Here is a 19,551-nt window from a genome sequence, read left to right on the forward strand (position 1 = left end):
GGGTATGTGGTTTTCCGGGTACCGACCTTGGAGCCTGTACTCTGAGGTTGGTTCCCGGAGAACTGGTGTGCCGGGGCGGGGCAAGCGGAAATATCAGTACAACTCATCCTATGTGTCATCCGGCAGCCTCCTCCCCTACTCTGCCATCCTGCAGCTAAGACAGCTGAAATCGGGAACAATCCCCTCCGTGCTTCTCCTGCCCTGCATTGGATAGGCGGTCACCTCCGTGTTCGGAGGTGGCCGCCTATCCCCATAGGATTGCGCCCTAAGAAACTCAAATGCAAAATTGTTGATTGAACAAAAATATACAGCTTATCACTAACATCTTCAAAAAGAAGGGGCAGTAGTAAGTCCAATGGGCCAATCTAGAAGGGAGCTAGGAAAGTACAGGCCTATGGTTGGATCCAGTGTTGTGTGACTAGACTTCTGCTCATCCAGTGGAGCTTTCCCATCCTTCTCCTGCAGCCCTCTACACATGTCCCAAATCTGCTCCAGAAAGCACCCAGCCTTCCCAAGCAGACTTGGTGTGTTTGCAGAGGGCTGCAAGTGGGGGTAGAAATTCATTCTGCTAGCAGATAACCAGCGTTCAATCCAACCCCTATTGTCTAACATTTCTCCTGGTTAAATTTGTGGAAAGCTTTGTTAAAGAGACAGTTATTAAGCATGTAGGAGAAAAGAACTAGCCTTACTGAGCAAGGATAGTCATTCTTCTGCAAAAGGAAGTCCTACCTCACTACCTTATGTGTCAATAAGCCTGAAGAGTTCTTGTAGACATTATACACTTGGATTTTCAAAAAATGCTCCTGAGTAAACAAGGGTTATGATATAACAGCATGGGCCCCCTTGCTGATCTCTAACTGGTTTAAGAGCAGGAAGCAAAGGAGAGGAATACATGAATAGTTTTCACAATGGAAAAGTAGTAAGCAATGTGTTCTCCAATGATCTGTCAAGGGACTGGTGCTATTTAATGTATTGGGGTGAACAGAGAGGTAGTCAAGGCTGCAGAGAATTCCTAATTCAAAATGGTGAAGACCAAAGCAGACTGCATAAGGGCTCCCAAAGGATCATTCTAGCCTAAGAGAATGGGCAACAAAACAGCAAATGAAGTTCAGTGTAACTGCAAAGTGATACACACTGGGGAAAACAACCCCCCACGCAACTTCACTAACATACTGATGGGATCTGTATTGGCTGCAACTGGCAAGGGAAGAAAGCTAGGAGTTGTGAATAGCTCAATGAAAACATGCCATGTTTGGATTTACTAGAAAAGTGGTTGAAAGTAAAGCAGTATCACCATTTGAAATGTTCTGTACTGTTTGGTTGCTCCATCTGAAAGATTTTGTAGAGGTGGAAAAGATGCAAAGAAAAGGAACCAAAATGATTGGGGTTGGAGCACCTTCCCTACAAGGAAAAGCTAAAGTTTTGTGGGGAGGGGATGACATAATCAGAGATCTGTAAATTATGCATGGTAATGGCAGAAAGCAGAGAAACCTTACCCTCCAAATACTAAAATTAGAGTCACCCTATTAAATTGATTGATAGATTCAGGATGGACAAAATCACTCTACATAATGCATAATTGCTACTGCAAATTGAATTAGAAAACTTCATTGAGTGCTTCACATTAACTTATCTTGTAATACAACAATGCTAAGGGATGGCACTATTATCCCCACTAGCAAAATACCAATCATGAAGGGTGGTGTGGGGAAAGAAGACTTGTAACGATTGCTCTATTGTCAGGGCCATGCCATCCTACATCCTGCAATATGCCCAAGTGTAGTTCTTCACTTTTCCTCAGAGTGAATGGAAATCGGTTATATTGGTGAAAATATAGGGGTAGTATTTGTGGGACACCACTAGAATGGGGGATAAACCTGCTTTCTATTAAATCAAACTAGATTCCACTAAATCAAACTAGCTTCCCTCGCCTTAGCTCTACCTTTGACATCCCCCATCTTGGCTTCTCTTTTTGGGATATCTAGAGTGTGAATATGTGGAACTGGCTTTTATTGACTGAGCGATGGGGTGGGGGCTGAGCATGACAGCAGTTTGAAGTTATCTAATGAGTTAATGGCAGAGCAGAGGGTGATGGCCCCTTGTCGAAGGTGAGGTTAAGCTGGGGACAAGAACTGCGATGTTCTAGGTGTCTTTCTGATCCTTTGGGATTCATTATTGTGGATGACTGCCTTTTTCAGTGTGTTCACGTCTGCTAGGTAAGGGCTACCTCTGGGGCCCAATTCATGTTATACAGAGGAAAACTCAAGAGGATTTGCTGCCAACCATACACTGGGCAGGGAACTACGTGTACATAAGCTGGAACCGAGGTGTGGCAAGCAATCTTGCTGGGCCCCTCCGGTCAACTGAACGAGTGGCATTTTTCGCATACAAATTATAGCCAAATCATTAAGTGGAAATTCAAATGTTTATTTAAAAGTTAACTCCATCAAAATCAATGGGACTTCAGAAAACATCTGTTTAGGATGGGGGTTTTGTTGCGAATTATACTTTTAAAGGTAAAGGTAAAGGTGTCCCCAACCAGTCGTGTCTGACTCTAGGGTGCGGTGCTCATCCCCGTTTCTAAGCCGAAGAGCCAGCGCTGTCCGAAGACGCTTCCGTGGTCATGTGGCCGGCATGACGGAACACCGAGGTGCACGGAACGCTGTTACCTTTCCCGCCGAGGCGGTACCTATTTATCTACTTGCAATTTCTTGCCTTCGACCTGCTAGGTTGGCAGAAGCTGGGGCTGAAGACGGGAGCTCACTCCGTCACGCAGCACTCGGGTCTCGAACTGCTGTCCTGCCGACCTTCCAGTCTGCAGTTAGCGTCTTAACCACTAAGCCAATACATCTGTTTAGGATGGGGGTTTTGTTGCGAATTATACTTTTACACCTTCAGAAATCTGAAGAGGGGGCAAAGCTGCCACCGCCGGGAAATACATTTTGCTCTTTCTGTGCCCTCAATATTTTCCCCCCTGGTGGTTGCAACGCTCGTGGCAGCAGTCACGACTCCCTGACGAATACCTCTATAATACCCGTCGGCTGAATTCATGATATTTTTAGGCACAGGCTTAATATGTATTAATTCGGCATATAAAAAGACTAACATGACTGGCTGGTTAGGCCAGAAATAAGTACATCCCCTATCATTCGGGCGGGGGGGGGGGTGCGTGTGTGTGTGAGAGAACAATCAGAAAAATGAGGGAAGGGCTGTGGCCAGCAGCAGAAAGGGAGCGGGAGAGAAGCCGCAAGGCTAACGAAGGTACGAGCGCTCTCGTCACAAAGCACAATTGCGTATTTGTTGCCGTCAGTCTGATGCGGCAGTTTCCAGCACGGCTTATAACACGAAGAGCCACCCTGGGGTGCCGGGAAGAAGCGGCGGCCTGCTGGCTGAACTTGCGCATCTCATCTGGGAGACGGTGAAGGGGCAGGCAGAGCGACGCAGCCATTTGCAAGAGGGCGGCGGCTCCGTCCTTAGAGGGAGGATGGGGCTCCCTCTGTGGGCACATCGGAAAGACCTCCCTGCAAGCCAGGAGGGCGCATGCGTCCCGTTGCTCCCCTCCAACTCCGCCGCCCATTCGCTCGCTAGCGAAGGGGGCGAGAGAAGAGGCGCTCGCGCGCTCATACGGCGAGGGGCTGATTGGATGAAGCGCCATGGAGGGCGTGGCTGGCAAGGCGGAACAGCCGTCGGCCTTCGCGGTAGGAAGCCCGAACGCGGGTCGGCCGAGGGAGAAGGGACCGGCCATGGCGTACGGCGGCCTTGCGGTGCCTATCATCGTCATGAGCGTTTTCTGGGGGGTGGTCGGCGGCGTCTTGCCGTGGCTGGTGCCCAAAGGGCCTAACCGGGGGTAAGTGGCTGAAGGGGCGGCGGCGGCGAGCTGAGATGACGAAGGCTTTGCCGTGCGGTGCTCCTGCTAGGGGCGACGGCGAGGGGCCTTTCCCGCCTTCCGCCCAAGAAGGGGCCTGGGTGCCCGCGGTGGGAGCCGACTCTGCTGCGGCCTTGTGGGAGTCGCCTCCCTCTGCCCAAGGGGGTGAAGCGAACAAACGGCCCAGGCCGGCCTGGAGCTCGCATTAAAGGGCCTGTCGCTCAGCGTTTCGGGGGATACGGCGCAGCGAGCTACCTCTGTCACCCAGGCAGCCGCTGCGGCCCTTCCTCCGCCTTCTGGGTTCTGCTCAGCCCCGAATCCCGTGTGAGGGCTACGAGGTGATCGGGAATAGCCATCCTGTGGAATAGCGGCAGCTCCCTCAGGTTTCCCTCAGCTAAAACGAATCACGCACCGCGCGGCACCTGTTTGGTTTTTATATATCTCCCGCGTTCCTTACGTGAGCCGCGTTTCAGGTGAGCAGCTGTTGGGCCAAACGCTCTGCGCTGTGTATGTCCCGAAGCGGAGTATTGCGGAAGATACCGCTGGGACGTGTGCTTCCCATAAGAGAGGCTAGACGGGGGTCAGCCCTGGCACGGTCTTGTGACAGTTTCTTCTGTCTGCGGAGTGTGCAACTCTTTCCTTATCGGAGGGCTATGAGATGGATAACCCAGACCGGTCTGCAGTTAAAAACCATTAGCATAACAACTGGATTCCTAACTGCTTGTTGGTTGTTAGTCATTTGTGGTTTTGTGTGTGATTTTGACAAGTGTTCCAACTGTACCAGCTTTTGTTTCCAGATAACTTCCTCTTCTAGTGCTACTCTCATGAGATCTTTTTTTATTCTGCTTTTCCAGTACTAGTGTTATATGTCAAATATATGATTACTAATAGTAATGCTAGTTTGTTTTACTTACTGGTTTACTGGTTGTATAAGCTGCTTTTCAGCAAAACAAAAACAAAACCCCCAAACCCTCCCCAAACAATGTATAATTGGGAGTGGGGGTGGGGGAGGAATACAGTGAGTAAAACATAAGGAAGAGCAACACAATAGCACACAATTGATAGTAGAGCTAACTATGTTCAATCATTCATGGAGTGCTAGTTAATGCAATGCGAAGACCTACCTAAATAAGGCAGTCTTCATTAGCTACAATAGCTTAAAAAAGAATGGGCCTCCGGAGGGAGGGAGTTCCAAAACCTGGCTGCCGCCGCTAAAAGCGCTCTGTCCCTCATACTCAGCAACTGCAGTTCAGATGGAGGAGGAATGTAGAGCAAGGCCTCCCTGTCAAATCTCAAAGGATGAGCATGTAAGAACAGACAGTCTTTTAAGTATCCTGAACCCAAACTGTCCAGGGCTTAAAAGGTAATAACCACTATGTTGAATTGAGTTCAGAAATGCATTAGAAACCAATGCAGATCAAATAAATGGAATTGCATGCTCCAAGTAATGCCCCAGCTGCAGTTTCTGAGCACTCTTCAAAGGCAGCCCCATGCAGAGCATGTTGCAATAGACTAAATGGGATCTGACCAAAGTATGGGCAATAATGGCCAGGAAAAGCCTCAACTGGTGCAGCAGCCAAAGCAAAGGCTCCCAGCCTTGTAACCCTTTGTTTAAGAAGCTGTATAAAATGCCGAAATACCTTCCATTTCATTTGAGCATTTCTACTTTTGTATTGGATCCAGTTGCCATGTTCTTGTTAAATTGTTTTCATACTCCCTGAATCCCTAGAAGAACTCTCTTTGTATGGTATCTTGTCACTTGTTTTATATCGTTCAAACACTGGGGAAACTAAGCTACACACGTATACTGTGGCTGAATCCTTTCCGTGACCAAGTCAATTAGCATTGTATGTGTGATCTAAGTTGAACTATAATAGAAGATATCAGGGTGAACTTAAGTTGACCTGAATCATGTTTCTGGGTTGGATCTAACACTGTCTTTCCACAGAGAGAAGCAGTTTGGACACTTGGAACCAGGAGGGGGGTGATCCCCTCCCTGCTGCAGCCCCCTCAAGATCTGCTCCAGAGGGCAGGGAAACCCTCCATAGCAGATTTTTGAGCAGTGGGGGAGGCGGAGGAGGAGTGAAGGAGAGAACCCCATTGCACTAGCAGATCTAGTGGATCTAATCCTCTATTTCTAACACAGGACATGATTTTTGGTATTAAGCCTGAAAGTAACTTCCGGTGGTAATTATGTTTACATTTCTAAACATATTCAAATGGCATGGCCTGCATTTCTGAAACGTTTTTCCATTTGGTGTTCCTGACTTCACAAGTTTCATGGGAAAAACTAAACATCTTCACATACTTAGGGTGCAGTCCTTTTCATGTTTAGACAGAAAAAAAGGTTGTAGGCCCTTTTTAATGTCTAAACATGCATAGGATTTTGCCTTTAAATGTTTGAAATGATTATTTAACTGCATCCTGTTTTTGTCTTAAATGGGTGATTCAAACCTACAACTTAATGAACTGTGGGCTATACTGACTGTAGCCCAGCTCACTGTTGCATGATAGGATGCTTGTGCATAGGTGTTGGGCAGATACATCAGGGCAAAATATTGTTCCTTCATAAGAGAGAGAGAGAGAGTGGGCATGATGCTAAAGAGTGGTTCCCAAACATATTTCTTATGATATCCAACAGAGGTTCACCTTTATCCACCCACAGGTGTCATCATCTGATCTGAAGGTAAACACCTGCTTCTTCCAGTGTGATACATCATTCTTAACCTTGGTACCAGAGGCCTGATCTCTCACATATATGGCTCTGAAATCCTTGTTGGGTAAAAATCTACCACTTGGACATGCAGGCGGAAACAACAACGAGCTTAGATGCAAATATGCTGACAAGTGGTGCTTTAGGATTTAATTCTGCTCTTCTTGCAAAACAGGTAGGGATGTTAGAGAATTCCGCCATGGATCTCCGTGAGGCCGAATGCACGGGGGTATCTGTGGGGGGATACCACTGCACTGGCATTCGGCCCCCCGAACTCCGTGGAGGAACGGCCTGGCACCCCCCCGCCCCCCCACAGATCCCCCCCGGGACGAGACTTACCTGGGGCGGATGTTCTGGGTGGCAGCTGGTCTTCCGACCGGCTGCCACCGCCGCCATTTGCAGTCTTGTGGTTTTTTTTTTTTTTACAAGACGTGATAGGCTACGTAAAGATTTACGTAGCCTATCATGGCTGGGTAAAAAACAAAACAAAACCGTGTACGCAAATGGTGGCGGCTACAGCCGCCGCCATTTGTGTTCCTTATTTTTGGCCATCTTAGTCTACGTAAATATTTACGTAGACTATGATGGCGAAAATTAAGGGGAACGCAAATAGCGTAGCGGGCGCTTTTTGCATCCCTTTTTGATTTGCCGTTTTAGCCTACATAAATATTTACGTAGGCTAAAACGGTGAATCAAAAAGGGACGCAAATAGCGCCTGCTACGCTATTTGTGTTCCCCTTTATTTTCGCTGTCATAGTCTACGTAAATATTTACGTAGATTCAGACGGCCAAAAATAAGGAATGCAAATGGCGGCAGCCGTAGCTGCTGCCATTTGCGTACGCGGGTGTTTCTCCCCCCCCCCCCAGTGCCCTCTGCGGCCGGAAATCTGGCTGCAGACAGCTCTGGCCTGGCCTGGGCCTGGCCGGCTGCTCCGCGGAGCTGCCGCGGAGCACAGCTGGCCGTGGAGGATTCCGGGGGGGAGGAACGGATCGCCCCCCCCCGTCGAGGATTCCGGGGGGAGGGACGGAACGCCTCCCCCCCACCATCAACATAATCCGCGGAAAGTTAAGTGACTTTCGTACATCCCTAGAAACAGGCTACTTTCCTAAATCTGCATAGGCAACTTATGGTCTGTGTGGCATGTACTGATTCTCCAGAGTCCTTTGTCTAGAAGAACATTTTCACCTCTCATTGTAAAATCTTGAATCATCCAGTGGTATCTGCATAGGCCTCAAGGGCAAGAGGAAGGCCTTGGCAGATTGGATGGTAATTCCCAGGCATACTTTGCTGCCTTCTGTGCTGGATAAAATCTTGGTGATGAGGCTTTGCAAGCAACAGTTATTATAGTGTTAGTAAGTTTACTTTTTCTGGTTTACCAATAGTACTAGAGCTGTTGTTTAGCAGCATCTGAATACTGCATGCCAAAAAACAAAACAAAAAAGAGGGGACCTGAAATCTGTTACTTTATAAGTTATATAAATGTGCATGGTTTTCTTATTTTGGATTATACAAATACTCTGTACCCTGGCTGTAGCTCTTGAGATTTCATCAAGCATTGCCCATGCATACTTTAAGCCTGCATTTGAAGGTAGTAAAGGTCTGAAATATGCTTCTTAATAATGAGGTGAGGAGAGGAAAAAGTGAAAGCGGAGTTTCTTAGCATGCTAAGTATTTTCACCTGATACCAAATTCCACACATGTTGGCCCATGGAATAACCAGAGTCCTGGGTACTGATTCAAAGGAGTTATACTTGCTATCTAAGAAACTACAGATGTGGGATGATTTTTCATTTATTGCAAGTATTTTAGTGGCTGAGAGACTGAGTTGCGAACCTAGAAGTTGCTAGTTCTAATCTTGCCTCTACCATGAACTTACTAGATGGCACTGGGCAATCTACTATCTCTCAGCCTCCCATCTGCAGTATGGGGATAATAGTTACCTACCTTACAAGTAAGGATTACAGAAATAATATACTTAGCATTTCTGAAGTAATTTAGAATGTTCAAGTACTAGTATTAAAATCACTTTACATTAGATCATCCTCAGCCTGCATCTGATAAAAACTGAAAACTATTTCTTCCCTCCTCCCACCCCTTCTGTTCATTGCCAGTCTTTTACTTCCATTTTATCAGCCATCTCTTTCTCCCTCTTTCCTGCAGTGTTATCAACACAATGCTGGTGACATGTGCGGTCTGCTGCTACCTCTTGTAAGTATCAATGTCTATCCTTTCAGTCCAGACATGGCCAACCAAGTCTGTGATATTACAAGGATTTTTTATTTTAGTATTCTGATTGGGTGTGGGGCATGTGGAGAAGAACATATTGGCTGAAAAAAGTTAATATGAACCTGCAATGTAGGATATACAATTTATAATGCAGGCATGTATTTAGTGGTAAATCATCTTTTTAGGGCACAATCTTACGCATGCTGGCTGGGGAATGCTGGGAGATGTAGGACTTTTTTTCTGTCTAACCATGCATAGGATTGCATCCTTAATCTTAAACCAGATACTGATCCTTGCTGTTTTAGACTTTGTTCCTAGTTGGAGTTTGGCTCGAGTTGCTGTATGAAGAGTTAACTCGTTTCTACAATAGAGTTGATTGTATGTGTAGTTTGTGATGCAAAAATGGAAATATATGCGTTCTTCTGATTTCTGTGCTGTTACATACGTTGCAATCTGTGCATTCCTAATCAGATATTTGTCTGGCATTTTCTGAATTTCCTAAGTAGCTCCCTCCTCTTCTGGGTAATGTGTTGAAATCGTTTAAACTTATATTCATGATCTAGAATGGTGTTTCAGAATGCATGTGGGCTGTACTCCTTAATGATAAAGAGTATACCTTAGCAAGCTGCTAAGCTGGAATACTAGCATGCATTGCCAGTCTTCTTTAAGAATTTGCCTCTACATTTCCCTGTATAAAGTCCAGTTCGAGCATCTTACATAGTTTACAGTCAACATGCTTCAAACAAGTCCTGCTTTGCTGTAGCCTGGACTAGCCTAGGGCATGAGCCTGTTTGTGTTTGGTTTAGTGCTAGGGCAAGCAGGTTTCATGCAAGTATATCCTGCTTATTTATGTTTCAGCAAACCCAAAGTCTCATGAATGTGAAACTGTGACCTGGATGACTTTTAAAACACACCAGACCAGGATGTCTTTGTTTCCTCTTTGCTTTTATTCGAAGCATAAATACAAGTATGTAAGCAGTAAATATTCAGACAACTTAAAGTTCCTGCAAGATTAGCCTGCCTTTAGGCATGGGTGTTTCCTCTTTCTAGCTAATGAGGTAGAGAGAGTAGGAAGCTGTATTATCTTAGATTCTTGGCTATCATTAAAAATTCCTGTCAGATGGCTTGACATTTAAAAGTACTTTCTGCATAAAATGATCTGGAAAGTGCTTGTCGTGGTGATTTCTTGTCTTGTAAATGACTAAGTGGGGGTTGATACTAAACCAGAAAAAAATATAATTGGGAAGGAAAATAAACTTGGTGTATACAGACAGGCTGAGCATCAGCACCCAGCATGGTGGGGCATTTGCAGATCCTCCAGCCACCAGCCTCTCTGCTCACTTGTGATTAGGATGACCTAGTGACCTTGGCACTGTAGAAGGGCCAGAAACCCGGTGACTGCTTGGCTTCTGGCCAATTACAGCACCAGTGCCACTGCTGCAGGATGGGTCTACACAAGGGGGAGGCTGGTAGCTGCCCCTCCCCATTGTGTTCGGAAGTTGTGAGGCATGCCTGGCGGAGCTCAGTAAGCTGGTGGGAGAGGAAGGCGTAGCAGCACTGCCACCATGGAGGTGGAGGGGGGGGAGTGGTAGCAGGCTCGAGGACGGCTTCCCCAGGGCTGGTCTCATTTCACAGGAGCAAATGCATAATTTGAATCTTTAGCTGCGAAGCGCAGCTGCGTTAGAGATACGAAGGTAACCCTTTCATGCCTACCAATTTGTTCTGATTTCCTGTGAATACAGCTTTAGAAATTAACAGAATGTTTCAGAACACATGCCTTAGACGGCATACATATGTTTGTCAATGGAAAAGGATTTCAGCACCTTGGATTTGGGCAATTCATGGTCACACCCACAGCTTGATACCCTTAGGATCAATAACCTGGTGCTAACCTGGAAGAACAGGAAGCACAAACCAGGCCTTGAGGTGCACAGGGCTTTATGCAATAATCCCTCTGTATAAATTGTGTCATCCATTAAAAAAAAATCCAGGTTTTAAAAGCTCTCACATAGTAGTCTTGGCTCTGCAGAACTGGGATTTTTCTTTGGAAAAACAAATTGTTTATAGGACTAAGGGGAAGGGCATGCTAGTAAGTATTTTGAAGAGGGAGCAGCAGTGGAATGGAGATACGGAGCCATGGGAGGAATGCTGAGGTCCTGTCTAGTGAAAGCTCTTTCCTTCGCTCTTGCCCACCCACCAGTGTGGCTCTTCATGGATCTGTTACCATCTAAAAAGAAATCACTAATGAACAGTAGTGCTTTAGCCATAGCTTCAGGATAGTTTTCCACCATTTTGAGCATGAACACATATTGGGGCTGGCTGCTGTGGAGGCAAAACTATTTGTGGCAGTCCAGTTTGTACCTTCCAACCAAATTGCTTGATACAACTGCATCACAGGCAAGGCTTTTTTGTGCAGCTAAGCAGAGCAATGTGTCCACTTTTGCAGCATAGAGTGATAAAAATCACATCATGCAGTGTGGGTCCAGGATTATAGCCAGGCTTCTTCCATGGGGGTGGCCTTAGCTCTATTTTGTAGCTCCACAAGGTCTTCACTTGTAAGCTGAGCCATGGGATGAATGGTGGGAATGTTGAATATGCTTTCAAGAGCCTGATGACTAGCTGTGTCAACCTCCTGAGTACCTGAACAAGATTAAATGCTTTCATAATAACCACCTTTAGTAGGCACACAGCGCTGTGTGCATAAATAGCTGTACAGCAAATTGATTTAATCTAACTTTGCCTGATAGCTCCACAAATAATCATATTCTTGATTTTTTTTAAAAAATTGAACTCAAACATTTTCAATATCTTCTGTAAATCTAAGAAATGCAGCATGTACCAAAAGTGTCACTTCAATAAAGATGGAGGAAGGCAAGGTTCTTAAAACTAAGAAAGCGATTCTATGGTCCCAGGGCAAGCATCCCAGGGTCCATAGGATGGCTCAGAAAGCCCCCTCCGAGGTCAGAGATCCACCCCTGACCCCACCCCCTCGTAGCCAGCTTGGAGAAAACTGTGCCACCTTCCAGTCCAAGGTTGGAAAATCGACCTCAGAGAGGGGTGGAAAGGGGGCATTCTGATGGGTGGAGAGGGGAGGAGACTGGAGAGGCCAGGATACAATTTACCCTAAATTTCCTTCCCTCCCTGCCCAAAGCGCCCTCAGTAGATGGGCTGAAAAACCCACCCAGCAAAAAACTCAATGATTGGAGGATGGGGAAGCAAAGATCGCTTCCACCACTCCTCCCGCCCTGCTGGCTGCAGCCCAGCAGGGCATAGGAATCTAGGAAGCCTCTGAGTTTGGGGGCTTCCAAGCAGTGAGGGTGCAATCCATAGGATTGTGCTCTAAAGCTTCTGTTGGTATTCAGACTGCCCCTAACTCGGCTTTCCCATGACCTTATGAACAGTCAGAATGTAGAAGAATGACAGCAGTGTGATGCAGAATTTAGGGTGCTGAGCAAGATAGGCAGGGCCAGCTTAATAGTAGAAGCTCAGTGGCCACTTTCTGTCTAGCTGAGTTTTGGGCTAACAAAAAAATTGTATTTCAAGTCATATTTAGAATGAAATTATAGGACCATAAGACACTGTCCGTGTTCAGACAATCAGTAGGAGAAACAGTGCAGTGTTGATTGTTTCCCCCATGCATGCCAGTCCCGTGACCAGGACTTTCCTAATTACCCATGCCGCGGGTTGCTGTGTTGTCTAAACCCAGCATGTGGCTTCCAGTATGGGTTGTAGGGTGGATGAAAATGCATATGCCTGCACCTGGTTCAGACAACATGGCAACACGCAGCATGGGTAATTAAGATAATCCCAGTCATGTGATGGGCACATGTGGAGGCAGTGGAAACAACTGATGCTGGATTGTTTCCCCCACTGATCTGAATAACCCCACTGCCTTATACTGAGTCAGACCATTAGTCCATCTAACCCAGCATTGTTGGCACTGACAAGCAGTGGCTCTTCTTGAGGGTTTCAGGTGGGATTCTTTTGTAGCCCTGCCTGGAGAAGCTAGGGATTGAACCTGGGACCTTCTGCATTGAAAGCATGTGCTCTGCCACTGAGCAGAGCACATATCTTCCCTATGTAATTATGATCATTATGTATTCTCTTCCCCACCCATAAGTCAGTGTGGTGACTATTTCATAATGAGCCCTTCAATTTTTCCCTGATCTAAATAATCCTGATATTTACTGCAAGTGGAAAATTTGGTATCAGAGAAGCAATGTGTAGTTTTGAATGTCTGTGCTTTTTGACAGCACTGTGAATACTAATGTAGGTTTTGTATTCTAAAGATGATTTTGTTGCTGCTATTGTGATAGCTAATTGTATCACTATATGCTCTCTGTATCTGTGGATACATGAAAGCTTCAACAGCAGTCTTGCAAAGAACACAACTTTGTTGTTATACCCTTGTTCTTCTGTTCTTGGTCTTCTCTTCTTGGGGGCTGCAGACCTTCATGGGCATAACAAAGTCAGAACCTGGATGCTGCTCATTAATGCTGCTTTGTAATTTCAGTATTTAATAATGTTTCAGAAAGGTGGCTTTTGAAACTGGCACAGCTTTTACCTGGTAGCACAGTTGTGGGTGGTGAAAACTGTATTCAGAATGCATTTCTAATTTGTTTCATCTTAGTGGTCTGAAGTCATGGGAGAATAGCAAAAGGCCTGGGAACAGACTAACACAAGGAGCTCTCCATCATATATTTACGCACATTTATTCTCCTGACGTTGGTTCTCCTCTGACATATGTTCAGAAAGCTGCCTTCTGCTCATCTCAGGGGTTGTTGCTACTGGTGCTCATTATATAGTTGAGTAATGGTGAGAATACTACTGAAAGTATCATGGTAAGCTTACTTGAAATTTGCAGGAGTCAACTCTGGCATTGCCTAAAACTGCCCAGTGCTGGTCACACAAAGCATCCCTTTCTGGTTCCAGGTGAGAGTGACTAAAGCTGCACTTCAATATGGACTTTAATATTGGGAGTAGCTTAACCCCCACCTGGGATATAAGCTTTGCCTAATATGACTAGGGTTTGTGGAAGCTGAGTGGCAAAACTGGAAATGGAATAACTTACCTCTGGATAACAGAGTAGGCAGCATATTAATGATATTTCATTAGGGAGGTTCAATATAGTAGTTGTACAAATTGTCCTCTTATGAAGATTTGTATTTTTGCAAGTAAATCTTTGCTTTTTAAAAAGTCTTAGGCACTTCATAACAAAGAATGAAAAGTAAAAGGTTCTCTGATTTGAAGAGACCAAATGTCCAGCTCCACAAGGGCTGCTTTAACTCTTGCACCTTATAAGCCTATAGAAATATGTTCTCCCCCCCCCCCCCCCAAAATATCCACTTTCAGGGAACCCTTTCCACAGTCATAGGCTTGGTTCTCATATAATGACAATCCAGAGTATGGGTTGAGTATAGGTTGTCATTGAATCTTGGGTTGTTGTTGAATCATGTGTTGGTGTTAGATGCGAACCCTACACTATGGTTTAATTAACTACAAACAACCCAGAGCTCACAACCCTATGACAAACCATGGGTTCTTTTCCTGTGTTGTTCGTGGTTAACAATCCATAGTTAAAACATAATGCAGGGTGTTGTAGTGGTTAGAGTGTTGGACTGGGACTCAGGAGATCTGGGTTCTAGTCTGCACTCAGCCATGAAGCCCACTGGATGACTTCGAGCCAGTCACTGACTCTTGGCCCAACCTACCTCATAGGGTTATTGTGAGGATAAAATAGGGAAGAAGAGGACCGTGTAAGCCACCTTGAGTTCCTTGCAAGAGGGGGAAAAGGTGGGATAGAAACATAAGAAATACAGTAGTGCAGGGTTTGCATGTAATGGCAATCCATGATTTGAGAACAACTCATACTCAACCCATACTCTGTCATTACATGTGAACCAAGTCATAGAATTCCTGTGTGCTGCAGAAAACACATTCCACGCTTGGTTCAAACAGGGATATGTAACTGGCCAGGCCTGTTGGGCTTAATGACTGCCCTTTGTGAACTGAGCATGCTTCATAAAATGCATTCAAAATTCCCCGCAGCTGCACATTATATAGGTAGACTGAGAATAGCAAAGAAGCTTTGTCTTTCAGGAAAGCTTGTCTGCCCTTACTAATAGCTTCTGAGAAACCTCATAGCTTTTCTAGAACACAGTTTGAAACCACTGCCCTCCAGGAAACTCTGAGAGAGCATTTGTACCCGATAGTGGTACTAGGAGAGCAAATCGTAAGCGAACAAGCAAAGATGCACTTTGGCTGTAGAGGAAGATGATGTATAATATAGATGTTGCTAAGGCATTTACCATCTGGTCTGGGTAAATATTCTTTTCTAACCCACAATACAGCGATTGAACTTCAAACAGGGAGTGATAATATTTGTAAAGTCATTCCAGGAGAACCGGTTCTAGAGTCCAAGAGGATGCCACCCTTAATCTGTAGCAATCTGTGATGAAAATTCTAGCTTCCGCTGGGAGTATAAGCAGTCATTTTGCCTTAGCTCTTACTCTATTTAATATCTAAAATTATAAGCAATAGTGAAATTGGACTAAAAAAATCTAAAGAGGATTAATCCTGTATCTCTTGTTTGTGGCTGCTATGGCTTCTTTTTTTCCAGCTGACCTGCATTTCACTCTCTGGTCCAAGCATCCAGGTTTGTGTGGAATTTTCCATGACTGCCTAAGCACTCTGCATTTGTAGCAGCTCCCATTACAAAGCCTCTTCGCTCTTTCTCCTCCTTCCAAAGCATTCTAGAAATAGCAGTTAGATGTGCCTGTGTGTTTACAAAATCACGTTTACTGAACATTTAATTCTGCTGTCATTTTGTACAAATTAAAGGGATTCTGAAGCCCTTTTTGTATTTGCAGTTAACAAATCAAATATGTAACTCGAAAATAAATGAATTGCATTTTCCTGAGTGTTTTCCATGCTGCAAACTGTATTGTGTCCTCGCTCTGCCTTCTGCTTGGTTAATATGGCCACGGCTTTGTGAACTGTAGTATATGTATTTTGTTATAGATCCATTGCTAGTGGCTTCACAAAGTCTTAACAGTTGTCTTGCATAAAGCTGACATGAAAAAATATGTGGGCAGGAGACAGAAGCCTTTTCTCTGTAAGAGATTGATGTGCAACTGAAAATGGTGAACTTTTCTCTAGTAGTTATCTTTTGTAGCTAAGCCACTAGCAATCTCAATATCGGAAAACATGCATATCCCTCAAAGCAGGACACATTAACCCAGCAAAAGCTACAGCTGGGACAAGATAAATTATGGTTCAGGGGAATAGGGCTGCCAGGGTAGTATATTAGCGATCGTTATGTTGCGTTTTAGAAGGGCCTTTAATATTAAAAGGAACAGGTGGACTTGCAGCAAAATGTTGCAGTATGAATGGGTCCTGTTCACTGTTCCAATATGCCATGCCTTCCTCTACGATATTCCAATTCATTATCTCTCCACCCCACCCCCCAGTTTTCCATTTCTTTCCTCCAACAGTCAGCATTCTGTGGCTACTGAGCATGCTCAGTCCCATTGCTAAATATTTTCTGTCATTCTCCTAAGCCTGCTGGTACTTCCCTCTTGTGTGTGGGTGATGCCATTTTGGCTACATAAACAATGGCACTCCCAGCCTGAACACTGGAATTGGGAGGTGAGGGAATGATGCTGATACATCTGGAGCTACCTGGGTGATAGGATGTCTGAGCACTTCTAAGAAAAGCAAAAATGGAAGCGAGGCTGCCAGGATGAAACATTAGCATTACTTGAAATGGAACAGGGTCATTTCTAGTTAAAATAGCCCTCCTAGATAGCCAGAATGGTTTGAACACCTATCTCCTGTTTTGAAAGCTTAATTTTGTTAGCATTTCATTTGAACTCTAGACACATTTAGCTGTGATTGTTCTACCTCTCTCCTCACAATAGCCATACATGCTAGCCATACATCCATTATCCATCCTCTTAATAGTCTGCTCTTGTCTTGCAGCTGGCTGATTGCAATCCTGGCTCAGCTGAACCCTCTGTTTGGGCCACAGTTAAAAAGTGATATAATCTTGTATCTAAAGGAGCACTGGCCTTAATGATCCCCTCTTCTGTTGCAGTTTGTGACCTAGGTAAATATTGATTTTTATTAGTATTTATTACATGTAAATTCCACCTTTCCTCCAAGGAACTCCCAACAACCCTGTGATGTACGTACGTGTGTGTGTGTGTATGATCACAGAACATGCAGTGGCATTTTATCGAGCTCAGGATAGTTATCTCACAAGAGGAAACCAAATTGCTTTGCTGAGAAGATTGCAACAATAAAATCTGTTGGTTTTGCCATAAACATTACTTTATGTGTGACCCTTGTAAAGAGTGGGGCTTCGACTCTCTGACCTCAACCACTAGAGTTTAATTGCAAAGCAGTGGGCATTTAGCATAAATGCTTTTTTAAAACTGGAATTTTGTGATTGGTGACTAAGATTGAAGAAAAACCGGCTAGCAAGAGAGAGGAGATTGAGGGCCAGAAGAAAGGACTAATAGTTGTGTTAAGTAACCAATCAAATCAGTACTCTGTTAGCACGTGTTCAATCTTTCTCTGCTGCCACTTTCACTAAAATGAAAACTTGGTTTCAGTGGATTTGGCTTGTGCTGCAAGATTTTTTGTCCCTCCATGTCATATTCTCCGTCTGTTTCAGAACCATAATAATGCAGGTTTCTAGCATGTCTAAGGGGTTATGGTGATCTTCATGTTTTTAATACTAAGCTCTTTGGTTCCTACTTAATATCTTATGTACATTACATTTTCATTTTGAGAAGAATGGATATCTTTCTCGCAGGTTACAGAAACCTGCTAGTAACATGGGTCCTCTTTGACTGTTGAAAAGATCTGTCTTAAATAAAGTCCAGAGTTTATGAGCAGGCACAAAGCTTATCAAAGAAAATGGCAAAAATGGACAGCCCTTCATCCAGAAACACAATCTTGTTTGGGTCAAGTAACAATTGTTCATAAGCAAGCAGACAAATGGCATTGACTCTCTCTTCGTCCTGTCTATTGCCGTATTTTCTAGAATCAAAAAGAGCGTTTGCCATCCATAAGTGGAACTAGTTAAAAACAGTGCTCATTCTATCTAACTTTTTAATATTGAACAAAAGAGATGTGCACCAAAACCTCTTATATTTGGAATGCAGTGTATAAGGATGTATACAGTATCACTAGTTCAGTAGTTGGGCATTGTTGTGGAAATGTTGACTAAGGTCTGACAAGGCTGTTAGTTTTTTGAATAGAAGTGCTTGGGCTGTTTCGATATGTTGGGCTTGAAATTGAGAAGTTTACCATGCAAATGATTGCAGCAAGGACCAAATCCATGAGCTTGGCTTTGGTAGTGATGAAACAATAATTCAGAAAGGTTCTTCCTGGCTTTTTATCCTGCAATTCTGATTCCCCTTAAGTATAATTTTCTCTATTAGAAAAAGCTGAATAGCCGAGGACAAATGATGGCTGATGTTATGCTTTTAATTGTCTGCTGTTAAGCTTTTTGGGACAAAGCTGCAGTGTTTTCAGAGCAAGCATGAAATGAATTGGGATACCGACAGACTGCAGTGTGCATAGGGGTTCTTGTTTCCTTTTTTAAATTATTTTTAGCAGCTCATACAAGTCACCAGTAGCTTTCTGTTTTACAAAGAAAGGCCTCCTGCAACAAAGCAATGATTTTGGATTTATTCGTTTGTTACAGTGCTCTGCTTCCTGGCAAGTAACAACCTTGACTTGGAAGTAGAAGGGCTGGCATGTCAATAACTAGGAGATTGGAACTGGAATTAACGCTGACAGGATCAGCTTAGTCTTGTTAGTTGAAAAGAGTATTCTGGCACTAGGTATTCAGTTCCCACTTTTTAGTCCTAACCTGTTTTATATATAGCAAATGTCAATGGACCCTAGCTGACTCTTAGGGTGCAATCCTATCAAGAAAGGCGGCCTCCTCCGAACTCGGAGGCGACTGCCTATCCAAAGCAGGGCAGCAGAAGCACAGAGGGGGGGATTGGTCCCTCCACGCTCCTCTGCCCTGCAGTTTTTACTAGACAGCTACTTTCGGCTCCCATAGTTTATATTGATTTATTACTGCATTCATCACAATTTGACCAGGTTTTAGCATGTGTATTGAAAGCAGACAACTTTTGAGGATCCAAATGTATCTGCTGTGATGGCTAATATAAACTTGTAATACTTTATTTGCAATAGCTCTGATGCCTTGCATATTAACCCGTCCCCTCAAGAATCTAACAATTGTTAAATTGTTGACTTGTTAATTAAAATGCCTATGAAAGAGACTAAACTGCTTTTTTGCTTTACAGGGTATGAAGAGATTTTCTCTATGTAAAGCTCCGTTGATCCAAAGATGCCCTTGTCATACTCTGAATATAACCAAATCTACTTTAATGCCTTACTGTTTGTTCTGTTATGAGAAATGTTGGCTAAAATATTTTCTGTGATTTTTTTACACCTCTGAAAGTGCCTAATGGATATCTTGCACCTCTTCTCCACTACAACTTTGTGCTTGAATTTCAAGTGTTATGAAATGTTCCATCTCTCTTCTCTCCCCTGCCACAATGGCTAGAGGGAAATGAGAACTGCCTATCGCACTCCAAGCATTATTTGCCTTACCAATTTTCATACTACTGATTCAGTTTACAAGTATAGTCTGAATGATGTCTGTTAACATAAGAGTATTGTGTTTCTTAAATCTGGAATAAAATTTATCCTGGTTAA

General features: G+C 44.2%; 1 protein-coding gene across 2 annotated transcripts; it reads left to right on the forward strand.

Annotated features, from left to right (window-relative positions):
* Window positions 1-3,626: 3,626 nt before the first annotated feature.
* On the forward strand, window positions 3,627-19,551 carry ATP6V0E1 (ATPase H+ transporting V0 subunit e1). 2 transcript variants are annotated; one of them, XM_084838701.1, is made up of 4 exons: window positions 3,627-3,698; window positions 6,531-6,551; window positions 8,740-8,787; window positions 19,137-19,551. In XM_084838701.1, exons 1-4 carry the CDS (start codon window positions 3,654-3,656, stop codon window positions 19,272-19,274), a joined length of 252 nt encoding a protein of 83 aa, XP_084694827.1. In that variant the 5' UTR covers window positions 3,627-3,653; the 3' UTR covers window positions 19,275-19,551. The 2 variants fall into 2 exon arrangements, with proteins under 2 accessions (XP_084694827.1, XP_084694826.1); XM_084838700.1 differs by lacking the exon at window positions 6,531-6,551 and adding an exon at window positions 16,786-16,912 and having other exon boundaries at window positions 3,696-3,847.

The sequence above is a fragment of the Heloderma suspectum genome, chromosome 2, assembly GCF_057233095.1.
Source record: "Heloderma suspectum isolate Gila_16-S chromosome 2, 16-S_ref, whole genome shotgun sequence".
Lineage (NCBI taxonomy): Eukaryota > Metazoa > Chordata > Lepidosauria > Squamata > Helodermatidae > Heloderma > Heloderma suspectum.